Here is a 16,931-nt window from a genome sequence, read left to right as displayed (position 1 = left end):
GCACACCAACATGGCACAAGTATACATATGTAACAAACCTGCACGTTATGCACATGTACCCTAGAACTTAAAGTATAATAAAAAAAAAATAATAATTAAAAAAAAGGGTTAAAAAAAAAGTCAATTTCACGTTATGAAAAATCCTCTAAGATATTTCTATAATAAAACTGTAGTGAATATAAAAAAAAAAAAGAAAAAAGAAAAGGAACTCGCATTTAGAAGTCATTAAATAGGGGCCAGACGCAGTGGCTCATCCCTGTAATCACAGCACTTTGAGAGGCTGAAGTGGGAGCAGCACTTCAGTCCAGGAGTTCAAGACCAACCTGGGCGATATAATGAGTCCACATCTCTACAAAAAATACAAAAATTAGCTGGGCATGGTGGTGTGTGCCTGTGATCCCAGCTACCTGGGGAGGCTGAGCTGGGAGGATTGCTCGAGCCTGGAGATGGAGGGTGCAGTGAGCTGTGATTGCACCACTGCACACCAGCCTCAGCAACAGAGACTCTCAAAAACAAAAACAAATAAACTAAAAATCATATCAAATAGGAAGATTAATCCCTTTCAGAAGTTATTCTAATAATTTTTCACCTTAGTTTTCAGCTTTTACATACAACCCTTGAATGTTACAAGTAACCATTTTATAACTATGATTTTGAAGCTTACTGAAATACTATAAATTATAAATCATCCAAGCTTTTGGTACATCCAAATTAGACTTCTAGTTCTCAGCTAGCTAAAGGTTCCTTTGACTATTTTACTTGCCAGACTTAAAAGGCTGTGAAATGTTTTCTGTAAAGCAACCTATAAAGAGGCCAAATTCCTCATTCTTTGGCTCTAATTTACTCTTGACAAGGTTCTAAATGAGGGGTCCCCTTTCCTTTCCGTGGTTCTTCACAGATTCAGTATTTGGCCCCCAAATGCAGAAAGTCATGATTCACTCACTGATTTTAGTCCACTTCTGTGACAGAATCAGATTTTAGTAAGCTAGCTCGCTTCCTATTATCAGTTCATCACTCCTCTTCCCTACCAATCTTTAATTGTGTAAGTACAGAAAGGAGATCTACAACTACACATAAGGAATTTCTTAACCGGGGACATAACAAGAGAAATAAAGCCATTGTACTCTAAATTCACTGACTATCATCAAAGTGAGATTGAGTTTCTTTCACATTTAAGCCATATCATTAATAGGGTTCAATATATTGTGAATGTCATTATCAATAATTTCATAAAAATATTGGTAAAAACATCAGTTCATAAAGAAACTACATTTACTCATTTTAGTCATACGTTTTCAATAAAAAGAGCAGTTAGAACATGGTGTGTAGCAAACTTTACATAGACCCGGCTGTGCTATCTAAAAGCTCCTATTGTTTGCCATGTGACTGTGGCTAATTATTTGACATTTTATTGGTTAAATAACATAATACATATAAAGCATTTGGTATCAGTTTATCCACTATTATACTTTAAAATTATTTTCCTAATCCTAGGCATATTAAAAAACATTCCCATTTATTAAATGAATAAGATATTTATAAGAAAGAAAATCCAGGGCCATAGATCTAAATATATATGGGCAGATAACGATATCTATTCATTCAATCTCAAAAAGACAATCTGCAAAGAAGACAACTAATTTTCTTTAAAGAAATAACACTTTAAAGAGAAGCATTTTCACTAGGTTCTCTTGATCAATGAAAAAATTTAAAATTAGGCTATCTCAACTTAGATAAACATAAATAATATCAAGCATTAGATAATCCTACTGATTTTTTGCACTAGATTAACCATTGCTGTGGAAGGCTGTCCTGTTTGTTGCAGCATATCTAGCAACATGTTGGCCCTTTGCCCTCTAGATGCAGTTGGCACTCCTGTGACCACCATAATTGTCTCCAAATACGTCTGAGTGGCACTCAACTATTCAATCTTTTTATCAGAATTTAGAACATTTTAAACAACTAGGGTGTCAGTCCACACAATTTCACACGTGAAAATCATTTTTGCCAAGAATCACACAACAAAATTGCATAAACATTGTTTACCTGGTTCTATAGCAGCAGAAATTAGGGACTGTGCTTCTCGTACTCTTTTCATAGCTTCCTCTATTTCTTTACTAGAGGTATCTGATTTTAGACTTGGTGAAACGAGACCAGCAGCTACATGATTCAACCTGAAACAGAATCAAGAAATGGTATCCGAAATATTTTAAAATGCACACCAGCATTTCAAATAAATAAGTATATAATACCATTTTAGCAAAATATTCCTTCAAAAAAAGGGAGGGGAGGACTCCCATGATAACTTTGGTAAACAACATATAGTATAGCATTGTTTTGAATATTTACAAGTATTTGTTTTAACGAGTAAGAGTCATCTGGAATTAGACAAATATCTATTTTGCTGAACATCCATTAACTTTCCATAAACAAACACATTTTTAGAAATGCCAGTGCAATAAAATATGCTGATGCTAAGAACTTTTTTTCATATAAATTAAAAATTTTTGGCCAGGCATGGTGGCTCACGGCTGTAATCCCAGCACTTTGGGAGGCCAAGGTGGGCGGATCATGAGGTCAGAAGATCGAGATCATCCTGGCTAACACGATGACACCCTATCTCTACTCAAAATACAAAAAACTAGCCGGGCGTGGTGGCGGGTGCCTGTAGTCCCAGCTACTCGGGAGGCTGAGACAGCAGAATTGCTTGAACCCGGGAGGCAGAGCTTGCAGTGAGCTGAGATTGTGCCACTGCACCCCAGCCTGGGGGACAGAGCAAGATTCTGTCTAAAAAACCAAAAAATAAAATAAATAAATAAAAAAAATTTATGACACAGTAATTTTGCGGAGGAAGAGCATTACCTTTTACTCTGTAGGTGGGGAGGAACTAAGGCAGAGACCAATGGCCCACCAAAATTACACATGAGATCTTGAGTGGAAAGGCTAAAGATGCCCCTTACAGGTTAACACATGTAAAAAAATATTATAGGCTGGGCACAGTGGCTCACGCCTGTAAGCCCAGCACTTTGGGAGGCCGTGGTGGGTGGATCCTCAGGTCAGGAGATCGAGACCATCCTGGCTAACACAGTGCAACCTCATCTCTACTAAAAGTACAAAAAATTAGCCGGACGTGGTGGCATGCGCCTGTAGTCCCAGCTACTCGGGAGGCTGAGGCAGAAGAATTGCTTGAATCTGGGAGGCAGAGGTTGCAGTGAGCCGAGATTGCGCCACTGCACTCCAGCTTCGGTAACAGAGCGAGACTTATCTCAAAAAAAAAAAAAAAAGAAAGAAAACAAAAGATTACAGACACCAAATTTAGTAGTTATTTGTGGGCAGAATGGGAAATGTACTAAACAATGGGTACATAGGAAGCTTCAACTGTATTGGTATTATTTTATAAGCTGGGTGAAGGGTACATGCTTGGTTTTATTTTTAGATAATTTCTAACAAAAAAGGCCACTGACTACTGAAGTCGAACGATTCTGTCCTTCTTTCCATGCTCCCTCACTTACTGATAGGGGCTTTCACCAAGTTAAGGGGAAAAGGTATAAAGTTCAAATTTATTATGCCAAGAAATAACCAGTGAAAAAAACTGATGAATTTGTCACATTATCAAGTCGGAAACAATTTCTGTGACAGCATGAAGAGCACTTATTAAAAGCACTGAAAGAAAATGTTGGCTCTTAATTATATAATATGTAATACTACTTTGCTCTGGGATAGTGATTCCCTCAGCTTTACCTCTAACTCCTACTATCTTCAGGACTCAGCGTCTGATCTTCAAACTAAGTTGTCCCCTTAATAGTTCTTTTGCTATCATCCAGGTATAAGTCATTTACAATTACTATTCAAGACTCAAATGACACTAAAAGTATTTTAGAGGGGCTTACTTACTTCTGTATTTCTCTCCTTGTTTCTAGGTAACAATATATATTGCTTGTCTTGAGAAAGAAAACTTGATAACTTTCTTATAAGCTATCAAAAAAAACTCTAGTTCTGTAGACATTCAGGTATCACATCACCAATGAAAACAAAGAAAAAACCCTTACTTGGGATCAACAGTACTCATAAGCTTCAGCAACTGATCTGCAGCAAGAGACTGCAAAAAATAAAACATAAGAACAATGAGAATACATAAAACAATAACTAATATTTTCTGAGTTATGTTGAAATGCCCTGGGACAAACTGCCAAACCTACAAGTATGTTGTAGGCAGAAAACTGAACAACAGAAATCCAGGCAAACTAAATGCCGTGAGACATACATTTTTTTAGTAGCCACATTGAAAAGATACAAAATAAAAAAAAAAGAAACCGGTGACCTCAGTAGCTACAGTATTGGATAGAGCAGCTTTAGCAGGTTATCTAAAGATTATGAGGCTGACCAGTCTTGATATTATACAATTGTCTCCTTTAAGATTTTTTGAAATAAAGAAACACGTAAAACTCAAAACAGCTTAGCCAATATAATACAAATGATCTCTACAAAGTAAGAACTTCAGAAACAAAGGTTAGCTAAATTACCATAAAAGAGAAACTTCCATTATAGAAAAATTATAAACCACATTCCTATCTTTTCATGACTATTTACTCTGACTGTATGACACATTGATAATGTAATGGCTTCTTGTGAACCTATTTTCTATTTTGAACTATATAAAAAAAAAAAATCCATGAACAGATAAGGAGTCATTCAGTGACTGTTTAAAGCTCTAACAAGTTTAAATAAGAAAAAAAATTACTACAACATAGCCATTAGCTCCTGCTCTTGAAATGCAAACCAACAGTTAAACAGATTTTCTGTAAAAATGGGTGAAAAACTTGAAGTTACTAAGTTATACCTGAGAGTTCAAGTTTGCTCCAGGAAGCCCAAGTGCAGCAAGGGCAGGATCAAGAGTAGGAGCCCCCAAAGCAGCCAGTGGAACAGCGCCAATCTGTGAAATGTCAAATTTTATTTATGTAAAGCTTCATTTCAGTTCCTTATACCAGGGGTTAATACTTTTTTAATGTAAAGGATCAGATAACTTCAGTTTTCAGGCTACATGGTCTCTGGTCTCTGTACAACTACCCAGTTGTACACAACTCCATATGACTACTGCTATCGTAGCTTGAAAGCAGCCAGAGACAATACCTAAACAAATGGTTGTGGTTCAATAACAATATTAATAGAAACAGGGTTCTTGCGCTATATGACACCCATGTTCCATCCATTACAACACATTTCCCCCCTAAATCCCAGATTAAGACAAAAAGACAAAATATTTCAACATATTCTTGTGATTTTAATTATTTATTGCTTCTCAGGATCCACATCTACTATTCTTTGCCCTGCTGTTTTGTGATACTGGAGGCAGGACCTTTATAAAGCATTTCTCCTTTGATAGCTGCCATGATATAACACTTCATTTGGAAAGAGTGCTGGAAGGACACTAAGGAAGGGGCTCTTCCTGGTTCCTGTGTCCCCTGATCATTCCTGTACCACGTCAAACCACAGCAGCCTTCACCTCTCATGAGTTTCAGTATCAACTCCTTATGCAGCTCCCCAGGGCACCCAAGATAACTTCTTTATTAGTCATTCTTCCAAAAACAAAACTAAATTTCAGCATAGATGGGGAAAGAGGAGTCCCCTAAACTAAATGGGTTTGTGTTCTTTCTGCTTCAGCCTCAGAGGTAGTGGTTGTTTCTTATACTTGTGATTCCTGTATTCATTAGAGTTCCCCGAGTAATCTCTTATCACTATTTAGTAACTCCTTAAATGTTCCCTGTTCAAATTACTGCAGGGTTCTGCCACCTGCTTGACACAATTCTGATTAATGCATAATGTAATAGACACAAACCAGGAAAGTGAGGCTGCTTTAAAACCATCTGTAGCTTTTGAAACAGCCTCACTTTCTCCACATTGTGCTACAAGTTCTCCTTGTTTCAATTTATTTAGTAAATACAAACTATCAAACTTTCTATAATTTAACTGTTTATTCAGTACAGGCAAAATGCTGCGTTAATACTACTTTAACTTACTGTCCAACATAGCTATTGCATAGCTTTATACATTAAAGGAATTTAGAAAATTACCCAGATCTGGACTGGGCGTGGTGGCTCACACCTGCAATCCCAGCACTTTGGGAAGCCAAGGTGGGCAGATCACTTGAGGTCAAGAGTTCAAGACCAGACTGGCCAACATACCCCACCCCTGCTAAAAATACAAGAATTAGCTGGGCATGGTGGCGTGCCTGTAGTCACAGCTATTTAGGAGGCTGGGGCAGAATCGCTTGAACCAGGGAGGTGGAGACTGCGGTGAGCCAACATTGTGCCATCGCACTCCGGCCTGGGTGATAGGGCGAGACTCTGTCCGTCTCAAAAAAACAAAAACAAACAAACAAACAAAAAAACCCAACAAAAATACAAAAACCAAAACAAAACAAAGAAAAAAGAAAATTACCCAGATCCTCATTATATAGGTTAAAAAAACCCCTCAGAGATAAGTGATAAAAGTCACACCCAAAAAGCTTAGGAACTCCTAATCTTTCATTTTATAGTTCACTTAAGAGTCAATTAGTCAATTATTTACACAGGCAAAATGATATACTAGAAAGAATGCTTTTATAAATTTCCAGTTGAGGCTCATCATTCACTACAATCTTTGAAACTACTGACCAGTTACAATCTGATTAAGTTACTAAAATACAACCGTATTTAAAGTGTCTTTTAGTTCTAAAATGATAAGCTTCCTATGGCATTGTCAGTGTTAGAAACACTACTGCAACCAGTTTTCTTTCATGTTCCCATATCAAACGTCTCCATCAAGAATTGCCTTTGTTTTCAAGCCAAAAACCCCTCGAGTAACAGGAAAAGATAAAGGGGAAGGAAAAAAAACCACGGAAGGGCTCACTTGTGAAATCTGAACCTCAGTTTTCTTTCCTGGTCCAAATGAACACATTTTTAACTGTGTTCAGAGAAGTGTTCGTGCCTCATGGGATGGTTCCAAAACTACTTAGGATTATTTTGAGAGCCAATGGTAAACGTGATACAATAGATATTTTACGATTTTCAGAATGTTGTTAAAATACAAAAGTCTAAGAGCTCCTCTATACTATTTGTGATTTCGATATAGCGCTTTACAATACTGTACACGTGATAATGCTGTCTCAACTAGAATCTCATGAGTACCTACAAAACTCAAATATGTTTAGCTTCATCCACAATTCTGTTTTTTTTCCTCCATCTTTTAAGAATTCAAAAGAACGAGTACCTGGGTAAGTGGGTTAGGAGTAGGCAGGAGTCCACCACCAGGCAGAAGACCTGCCACTGCATTAGCTGGTGCCAACAGAGACAAAGCCTTAGCTTCATCAGGAATAACTCCTGCAGAGAAACATCCTTGCATTAGAACACATTCTTTTCTAAGACAGAAAACACACAAAAACACCCAGAAAATGTCTCCCTGATACACCACCTGAGTTTGTTGAAAGTACTTATGTTCGCTAAAATACAAAGCTTGATTTCTATGATTATTTATCATTAATTTTATGTCAGAATGAACTTCAATGTGTGAAAATTTTTTCCTTTTTCTCTACAAATGGTTAAGTTTCTAGAGTAAAAAAAAAATAGCACAATACACACTACTTTTTTGTTAACACTGCCAAGATTTCATCACCTGTACTCGATTTTTAAGTCATGAACCAAACGTAAGCAAGCACAGTCGGTTCTCCAGGGGTGTGCTCTCAACTTTCAAAAGCTGTTTTATGAACAACGACTCGTGTCGGCTGCTTCACTATAAAGCACACAGAAAAATCAAGATACACAAGACAAAAAAAGTTTGATTTAGGGGTTAATAATATGGTACAGTTACTATGATTTTCTTTTACACCTACCATACAAATTTTGTAAAAATTAAGAGAAGAAAGTATGTAAAGGAAATATTCTGTTGGAATCAAGCGTAGGGCTTTTGCTGACTCATGAAAATGAATATGAATGTTTCTGAAGGTCTCTGAATACACACAGGATGTGTGCATGGGAGTGAGAGAGAGAGAGAGAGATAGGTAAAACAACATGGCACATTCCTTACCTGTACAGTAAAATGCTTTATGTTTCGCCATGTGCCATGCTAACCATACCAAAAAATGCTGCTATATAGTGCCAGTTGAAAAGCTAACTTAGCCAAACTCCTTAAGCCAAAAATGATATATATCTGTTTTTAAAGCCTAATCTGTGTATTCAGATAAAATCTAAGGGTCCTAAAACAAATATTTATGTAGACAATTTAAATTCTATCCAACAGCAAAAGCCCTATACAGATGGATTAATCTGTTAATGTGCCCAAGCCCCCAAAATGAGAGTTCAATAATACAATTAAACTACATATTTGCAAATACCAGTAGTATTTCTGTAATACATATTAAGAAACTGCATCTCATCATAAAACATACAATATGTACAGGGCACTTAAGAGAAACTGGATAAGCTGCAGAAGAAAACTGTTGGGTGGTATTTTCAGCAGGGCCTGGTATATAGTTCAGGCTGAACCAGGGAAAAGAACTGTAAAACACAACAACAAAAAAGAAAAACCACTGTTAAATAAAGGTAATGGTTCCTTCCACCTATACTGAGAAGTGCCGATAATATAAACAAATGTATACTACACAGCACTGTTATCTTGCTTGTGTCAGAGCTGTCATCAATTTAGATACCAAGAGTTATGGAGGGGAAGGGGGGAGAAGATCATTTAGATATAGGGCAGTAATGCATCAATATTAACAAACCTACAAAGATTATGGGATAATTTTGCATGCAAAATTATGTCTCAAGAGGATATATTCAGTAACAACATCTTACTCAAATTAGTGCATTTGCAACATTTCTGGCAAACTAAAATCCTCTTGAATTTATTGTGAGACACCTGATAGAAGATCTGCATCCATTAAAAAAAAAAAAAAGTCATGCATCTGATCCTCTGATTAAAAAAAGACTATTTAAAAATAAAACTACAATTTAAAAATAGCAATGAGGCCCCTCACCAGTTAATTTTCATGCGTCAAGAGCATTTTTTTTACTGCTGCTTTGATAGAACCATGAAATACTGCATGAATGTGTAGAAATGAAAGAAAAAGAAACAGACAAAAGAAACAAACATTAACCAAGGAACCTAAAAAATCCCCAAATCCATTACCATTAAGAGTTCCTTCCAAATTAAGTTATCTTAGTTTTACCAATTAAGACTATTCCTTACCGTAGACTATGTCTACTGTTCTAAAACTCTGACCAAGAGCTAACACCAAAGTGTAATAGCTAAATCTGGAGGGAATGGTATTTACCGGAGGTAACATTAATACAGCATATCATACCAGAATTAAATTCACCAACAACAGAATTCTGAAATATTCCCCTAATTCTATGTACTATATATTCCTAAATATTTCACTTCCAAAAATAGGTCCAGAAAAATTACTATGGCCTGAAAATATTTATGAAAGTCATTTATATGATATACTGTATTATGTTCAGGGATTGGGAACTATAATACTTAGCCAATAAAAAATTTAAATTTACAGGCTAACCAAAATGTTTTACAAATTACTCACATGATTTGACCCTTGTTCCAAGACCTATACTCTATTTTATTCATCCTGAATTTGAATTCTGTAAATTTTCTGTTGATGGTCTTATCCTACAACAGGCACACTGACATAAAAGAAATTGCTTAACCAAAACACACTAACTCAAAAATTTATCTATCTATATATTATAAAACCTTAAAACTTGGCTGATACACTTTAATATCATGGAGACAGAGGTCGTATTACATAACATGCCTTAACCCATTTACAAATATAATTTCTTTAGAAAACCAGAGGCAATTTCTCTAAGTGTTAAGGACTAGACATTTCACAACTTTTACAAGGTATGGTGTAAATGTTCACATTTGTATTCAAAGATTTCAGATAGCATTAAGATTCCACTTCCACTGACCAGTTTATTAAGGAAAGGGGAAAGCATTTAAATCCTGGTCAGCATATTAAATTATTAACTTAAAATCCAGCAGTTTTATCATATTTCAATGATTCGAGTAAAATTTATAGTTACCAAAAAGCAAATCAAGCAGCAGTACATTGGGAACAAACTAATTATGAAATACGCCTTAGAAAATTTTACAAAATGGTATTAAAATTTCTTGTCACAGTGGCTTTTTAGATCCAAAAAACCTGCTCATTTTTTTTTCTGTCAAATTACTTTAACAGCCTAAAATGTAAAAAGAGAGAAAATGTAGTTAACAAATGGTTACACCAGGAAAACACTTGGGGCACTTGAGTGCTTGCTGGCCTTTAGTTAATGTCTAGAATCCCCTGTAGCTGCAGAGGACCCACTGTTTTTCAGGCATCTGGAAGGGTTTTGCATTTGCCTTCTCCACTACAAAAATCACACACACAAATAACAGAGAGAAGAATTTATTATTTAGAGATATTCTAGAAATATAGCAAGAATGAACAAGAAAATCTGGCATAAAATAAAACACCCAGTGCCCATTTGGCACCTAAGCTACAGGAAATCTTGAACTTTCACGAAAACCAAAATCATTGTAACCCTTGGTATACTGAAATTCAATGTGGTTTTTTTTTTTTCTTCCAGATTATCAATGTGAGGAAACTTTAAGAAAATAAAATCAACCTACTCATTTATTTAAAACAGAAATAACATCATGCATTTATTTGAAGGCTCTGTAAGCATACACGGAGTGAATCATTTACTTTCAGGGCTTTTTCATAAAACTCAACATTAAATTAACTAAGCAGATGTATCTCAGGGAGTTACAATAAGGGACATGGTTTTAAACAACTTAAAAATGTTTTAAAAGAAAACAAAAGGTAAACACCTTATAATAACAGACTTAATTTCTCATTTTCAGAATTAAAAAAATCTGCAAGCAAAAATTACGGACTGCAGTATAACAAGGGTTTAAAAATGTTAATAGCTTAGATTTAACATGCTACTAATGCTCACTCTACATTTACTGAGGTAGATGGTCATCTTAGGATGCCCACATAGGTAGTTAAACAAAGCACAAACCTTCTGCATATGGTACGACTATCAAAGCTCTGTCAACGAATACAGTATTTGTCAGATGCTGTGCCACAACTGCTGAGTCTGGATCATGGAACTTAACAAAGCAGACACGAGATGAGACTGGCAAAGGTGAATCACTAAAAAATAAACAACATAAAAGAGAAACAGAGTATCAGTTAAAACAAATGCTAATTCACAAACCAACACATTTCAAAAGTAAAGCAGATTAAAAAAAAACCTAACTGTATACTAACGTAGTTAAATTCAAAAGAAAACATTCTCAATAATATACTTTTCATTGAAATAATGTAGTGAATTGCAGTTCAGATAAAAACTTACAATCACAACTTATATTTACAGGGTATCAGCTTAAAAACAGTTTGGTACTACAGTCTCAGAGACTGAGGGGACCACAAAATTGTCAGCAGTTTCTTTCATAATACTAATACCAGCTCTTTTTAGATACAGGTAACAGTAGTTTGGGTTTAGAAACTTCCTTATGGCTTTCTCAGAGTAGGAAAGATGAACAATTTTTACGTCAGGGACAAAAGAATATCAGGAGAAAGAACATGTACTCAATAATCAATGAGTTTTCTTGAACTGCATAATAAACAGGTCCCATGCCCTGCGCTCTTTTACCCACAGCATGTAAGAACTCTTATGCACTATAAATAATCAAGGATTTCTGGCTTGGAGCACTTTCAGATAAGAGAAAAAATTTAGGTACACATGGAAATAGTACTATGCTCCACTAGTGCTACCTTGTAAAGTTTCAGTAAGCAAAAGCGCCAGTTCCCTCAGCAAATTACTTCCTTAGGTAAAGAAAGACAAGTGCTAAACTGCAAGCTATGGCAGTGTAGGTAAGATAGGTAACACAGGAAGCAGGGTTTTTTTCAACTGTTAAGTTACAGGGTAGTTCAAATTTCTGTCTTGAAACTCTGTGCAAGAATGCAGGGATGGCTCAAGCCCATACCAAAAGTTATTTGGAAAGCTAGTGCCCTAAGGCAGAAATAAACACACCATCCCTAGTTAATACACTCTAATGTGTATTAGAGTCAGGGGGTGGGGAGTTGGGGGTAATTCACACTCTTCGATCCACATCAATTAAATCACGATCTCTGATGAAGTTTGAGCTCTTTCTCCTTTAATTCTGACAATTTTATGCACCTGGGGTGCAAAACTACTTCACTGTAACGTTAATATAACACATCACAGGACTCATTAATGAAAAGGAAAATCCTGTATTTTAACACTATCTGAATGAGGCTTCAGTTTCTAACAAATGAAACACACTCATGTGTACATAAAATTGTAATTGCATCAGATTTGGTTATACTAAGAATTTCAGATTCATTGTTGAAAAGAAAAATAATTTATTTTAGGCCTAACAAAAAACCCCACAATTTCTATCACAACTCAAACACTAACAACATGATGCTATACATGGCCTGAGAACTCAAACCCATTACAACTTCTGATACAAGTTTCCCTACAAGGATCTCCTAGGCTAAGCAGAGACCCTAACCCAAGTTCAAAGCAAAATTAACAGGGTATCCACAAGCAAGTTAAGCCACCTTGTTACATAGGCTCACTGCTGAATGTTTCTTAAAGAATACAATGGTTTTTAGATGTGAAACACTGCTGGTATAAAATTTAACAATGTTGCACCTGCAGTAGTAAAAACAATGTTTTAGCAATTTCTCCTTAAAGAAATGGGAGGGGTCTTACTATGTTGACCAGCCTCCCACTCCAGCTTCCAAAATAGATGGGGCTGCAGGTGTGCCTCACTGTCAAGTACTTTAGCAGGTTTAGTAAGCTATGGCACTTCACATTTCTTTGCTGACATCCACGTTTCCATCACTAAATTACAACGCTCTTTTAATGCTATCATCTCATATTCTTAACACCCAACACGATAATGTTGGGAAATAGCGGGCACTTAACACTTCTTAAAAACTAGCCTCTACCAATTCTTTAACACTTTTTATTGTTATCTTATGAAAAGAAATGACTCCAAATACATCATTTTTAATGAACAGTTCCTTAGGAAAAAAAGTACTACCTCTGTGCTCAAATTGTATTCTTTATACTTGGCAACCTTAAAGGGACTCATATTTTTTTTCCTACCCATTAATATCATAGGAATGCTCCAATTATTTTGGCTATATCAAAATCTGTTAAGTGATGGTACGGTACAGACTAAATATGAATTTGAATACTGTGAATAAAATAGTAATTCAGAAAGGAAAATATAATTTCATCTCTCTCCACTTCAAATGGCCTCCTTTAGATGGGTTTAAAACAAGTTTTAGTATCTGGGCCCAGAATTACATTCTTACATTTTTTTAAATTAAAATTTGTCTTTTTTTTTTTTTTTTGAGATGGAGTTTCACTCTTGTTGCCCAGGCTGGAGTGCAATGGCACAATCTCGGCTCACTGCAACCTCTGCCTCCCAGGTTCAAGCAATTCTCCTGCCTCAGCCTCCCGAGTAGCTGGGATTACATGCATGTGCCACCACGTCCAGCTAATTTTTGTATTTTTAGCAGAGATGTGGTTTCATCATTTAGTCAGGCTAGTCTTGAACTCCTGACCTCAGGTGATTCACCTGCCTCAGCCTCCTAATAAAATTTATCTTAAGATAATATAAGATAGAGGACTGATGCCTGAAATTAATTTTTGTTCTCTAAAATTCTGTGGAAGTACTGCTTCCAAATATGACATGTATTTTACTCTGTATCTCTTAAAAGTTAATATGAAGTAGGGAGAAATGAGGAACAAGATAGGTAAAGTGAGTCCTGCATGCCACTTCTGTCCTCCAAGACTGGCTGTACAGTTTTTAACAGTTCTTACATGTCCTCTGAGGGCTATTTCATAATCTTCTAGGCTACACACAGAAAATCGAGATTTCTGTTGTTCACCTAAGGTCTGTAGAGAATCTTTTTTATATGAAGGCCCAGATTCTTAACAAGGTATTCAGGCCTACTAACGTACCAGAATTTCAGGTTTAGGCCACTGATATCAGCCGTTCAACTTCCACCTTAATAGTGTGCTAAGTGGAGAATTTTGAGCTCATAAATGAAAGTATCTCCAAAACCTACAAAAGGAGGTGTGTGACAAAGAGGACATTAACCTGAAAACTTGACTGTTGACCTCATGCGCCCCTCCTCACTACATAAAGAAATATACAGTAAAATGGTGTTTATTAAAACCATTTTTTCTGTAAAGATGCACTAAACGCTTTCCCTTACCTAATATACTAATTTATACCTATATGACCATTAAACAGTATCCATTTTGGGTCACTGAAAAGTTACTAATGAACTTCAAATTATCTCAGTATTACACCAGCCTTAAGTTACTGCATAGCTGTGATATACTTCACTGGGATCATTACCTGATACCTGATAAGCACTTTGCTGGGCAATCCCACTAAAAGAAAGCATGTGAAGATCTTACAAGTTACTTGGCTAAATAAACAAACTCCTGATCAAGTGGTAAAGGAGAGTCACAACTTGGGTTCGAGGTCTAGTTCTGACACTGGCAGTATGGCCTGGGCATACAAAAAATACCTATGTAAATTTCAGTTCATGAACTTGTAAAACAGGGTCAAAAACATTTCTTCCTCTGGGTTTGTAAGGATTAAGATAAATTTAGAAAGCAACTAACTCACAATAGACATTCAAACAATGCTGCATTTCCAACACACATTTCAGAAACAACCAGAATCAAAACAGTTTAACAAGAGTATATGTGGGGTACACTGACAGATGCTTTCAAATAACTGCAGAGACATCATGCTGTAGAGAGGGTTAGAATATCACCTATTGTAAAGATAGTATCTTTATTTCTCAGTGGAATTATAGGCCAGAAATTCTGGTTTAAAAGAAGGAATACATGGATTTAACAATGACAATGCAGGAAACCTCCTTGAGCAGGTTGTCACTGAAATGTCTGTCATAATCCCGGAAATGTTTCCCCAAAATAGGCATTCAGAACCAAAATACAGAGTTTCAGTAGGTGTGGGTGAAGTTCAGTCATATATGTATTTTAAAGCACCTCATATTCTACAGGAGAGAAGTTGTTAAACTTAACCTGTCAACTGGTGACAGGTGCTACAGAAAAAAAGTAGTGTTAAGTAGAATAAAGCAGCAGCAGAGGTGCTTTATTTTACACAGGGTGGTCTGGGAAGGTTTCTCTGATTAAAGTGACATTGGAAAAACAAAAGTAGTTAAGCATGTCACAGATATGTCTAGGGGAAAAAGAGTTACAGGTGCATGTCACCGCCTTCTTGGGGGAAATCAGTTTTCCCTCAGTATCCATGGTTTCAGGACTCCCTGCAGATAACAAATTCCAGATGCTTAAGTCTCTTATATAAAATGACGTAGAGAGGGGGAAGATGTGGAGGAAAAATAAAATCATGGCATATTACCTGTGCACATCCTCTTGTATACTTCAAATCTCTTGATTACTTATAATACCTAATACAATGTAAATAGTTGTACTGTTTAGGGAGTGACGACAAGAAAAAAGTCTGTACATGTTCAGTACAGATGCTCTATTTTCAATTCACAGTGAGCTGAATCCATGGATGTGGAACCCAGAGATGAAGAAGGCCAACTGTGTATCGATACTAGTTACAATCAGGTGACCTGTTCACAACAGACAGAATTTTATGTAATCTGAGCCATTCAATGTTACGAGTAAATACTTTTGGAATGAGGAACCCTGTAGACCACTGGGAATCCACTGCACATTATCCCTGGCAAGTTTACTGTTGAAAGCTCTACTAAGTTGATAGAAACTACCAACAAAGTATATGCAACTTGTGCAAGTCAGATTAGTTTATTGAAACTTATAGTTAGAAAAACCAAAATGCAACATCAAGTAAATAAAAGTAGCCATCTGCATTACTGATCAAATGTTGAATGCCACTAGTAACATTTAACTTATTGTAACCTCGTACATTTTAAAAGACAAAATGATCTTGTATGTGGAAAGATAAATGAAGGAGTCAGAGTAAAAATGTTGTCAATTTATCTCTCTTTCTCTCAATACGGGGAAAGGAGTCCTTTTAATGCAGAGTATCCCAGATCATATAGTTGAGGGAGAAATTCTCAAGCACACACTAGCCGTCCTGGTTATGAAGGAACTACTCGTTTGATTACAAAACAGAAAGACTCTGGTCCATCACAACTTCCTCTAAGATACTGGTCATGCATTAGGTAAAAGATGAACCAGTATAATGCCTACATCTCTCTCATCTTTTTTCTAAATGCATCATAAAACTGCCTTCGGAGAATAAACAGCATTTAAAAGCCAGCAACTATATTAAATTCTTGTAGGACTGGAAACAATTGTCATAAATCGAATACCTCAAATATCCTACTAATAAAACGATTAAAATCATCCAATGTATCAGTATTTTCTGCTATTTTATTATTAATTTTACAAGCTTAAAACAGTAAGTCTTGAGAAAATTGAACAACAGCAAAGCATCTATTTTTGTATGTTCATATTATGAAAGCTATTTGTCCTTCATTACCAAATCAAGTATCTGTCAAAATAACAGGAATAAAAACATGTGTTTGTTCCCAGAACTCCACGGCATGCTAAGTAAATCCTCTCTCCACATGTGCATTTCCCTAAAAATTAGCAATATACCAATTTGAAACCACCAATAATCTTTGAAACTATTTTAAGTGGAAAGTGATGAAATATGTTAATACTTAACAAATATCTCATTATGATGAACTTTTGTCAATTATTTTATTGAGCAGAAAGTTAATGATTACCTGTATCATAACAATAGATTCTTAGAGAATTCCAATTTCCTGTTTAGTATTTAAATGACATCATAAAATTCTCAATATATGGTGT

General features: G+C 35.8%; 1 protein-coding gene across 4 annotated transcripts in view; it reads right to left on the bottom strand.

Annotated features, from left to right (window-relative positions):
- The window catches only part of SRSF11 (serine/arginine-rich splicing factor 11), a 47,013-nt gene that overhangs the window by 12,767 nt on the left and 17,315 nt on the right, over window positions 1-16,931 (bottom strand). For all 4 annotated transcript variants that reach the window (XM_011936898.1, XM_011936896.1, XM_011936895.1 and 1 more), the window contains 5 exons: window positions 11,058-11,191; window positions 7,249-7,358; window positions 4,841-4,933; window positions 4,050-4,099; window positions 2,047-2,174 (listed from right to left, as the gene is read on the bottom strand). In XM_011936898.1, the coding sequence (XP_011792288.1) occupies window positions 2,047-2,174; window positions 4,050-4,099; window positions 4,841-4,933; window positions 7,249-7,358; window positions 11,058-11,191 (515 nt within the window). The remainder of the gene's footprint in view (window positions 1-2,046; window positions 2,175-4,049; window positions 4,100-4,840; window positions 4,934-7,248; window positions 7,359-11,057; window positions 11,192-16,931) is intronic.

Source organism: Colobus angolensis, unplaced genomic scaffold, assembly GCF_000951035.1.
Source record: "Colobus angolensis palliatus isolate OR3802 unplaced genomic scaffold, Cang.pa_1.0 Scaffold158, whole genome shotgun sequence".
Classification (NCBI taxonomy): Eukaryota; Metazoa; Chordata; class Mammalia; order Primates; family Cercopithecidae; genus Colobus; species Colobus angolensis.
The sequence above is the reverse complement of the archived record's forward strand: the minus strand, read 5'-3'. Positions and strand labels throughout refer to the sequence as shown.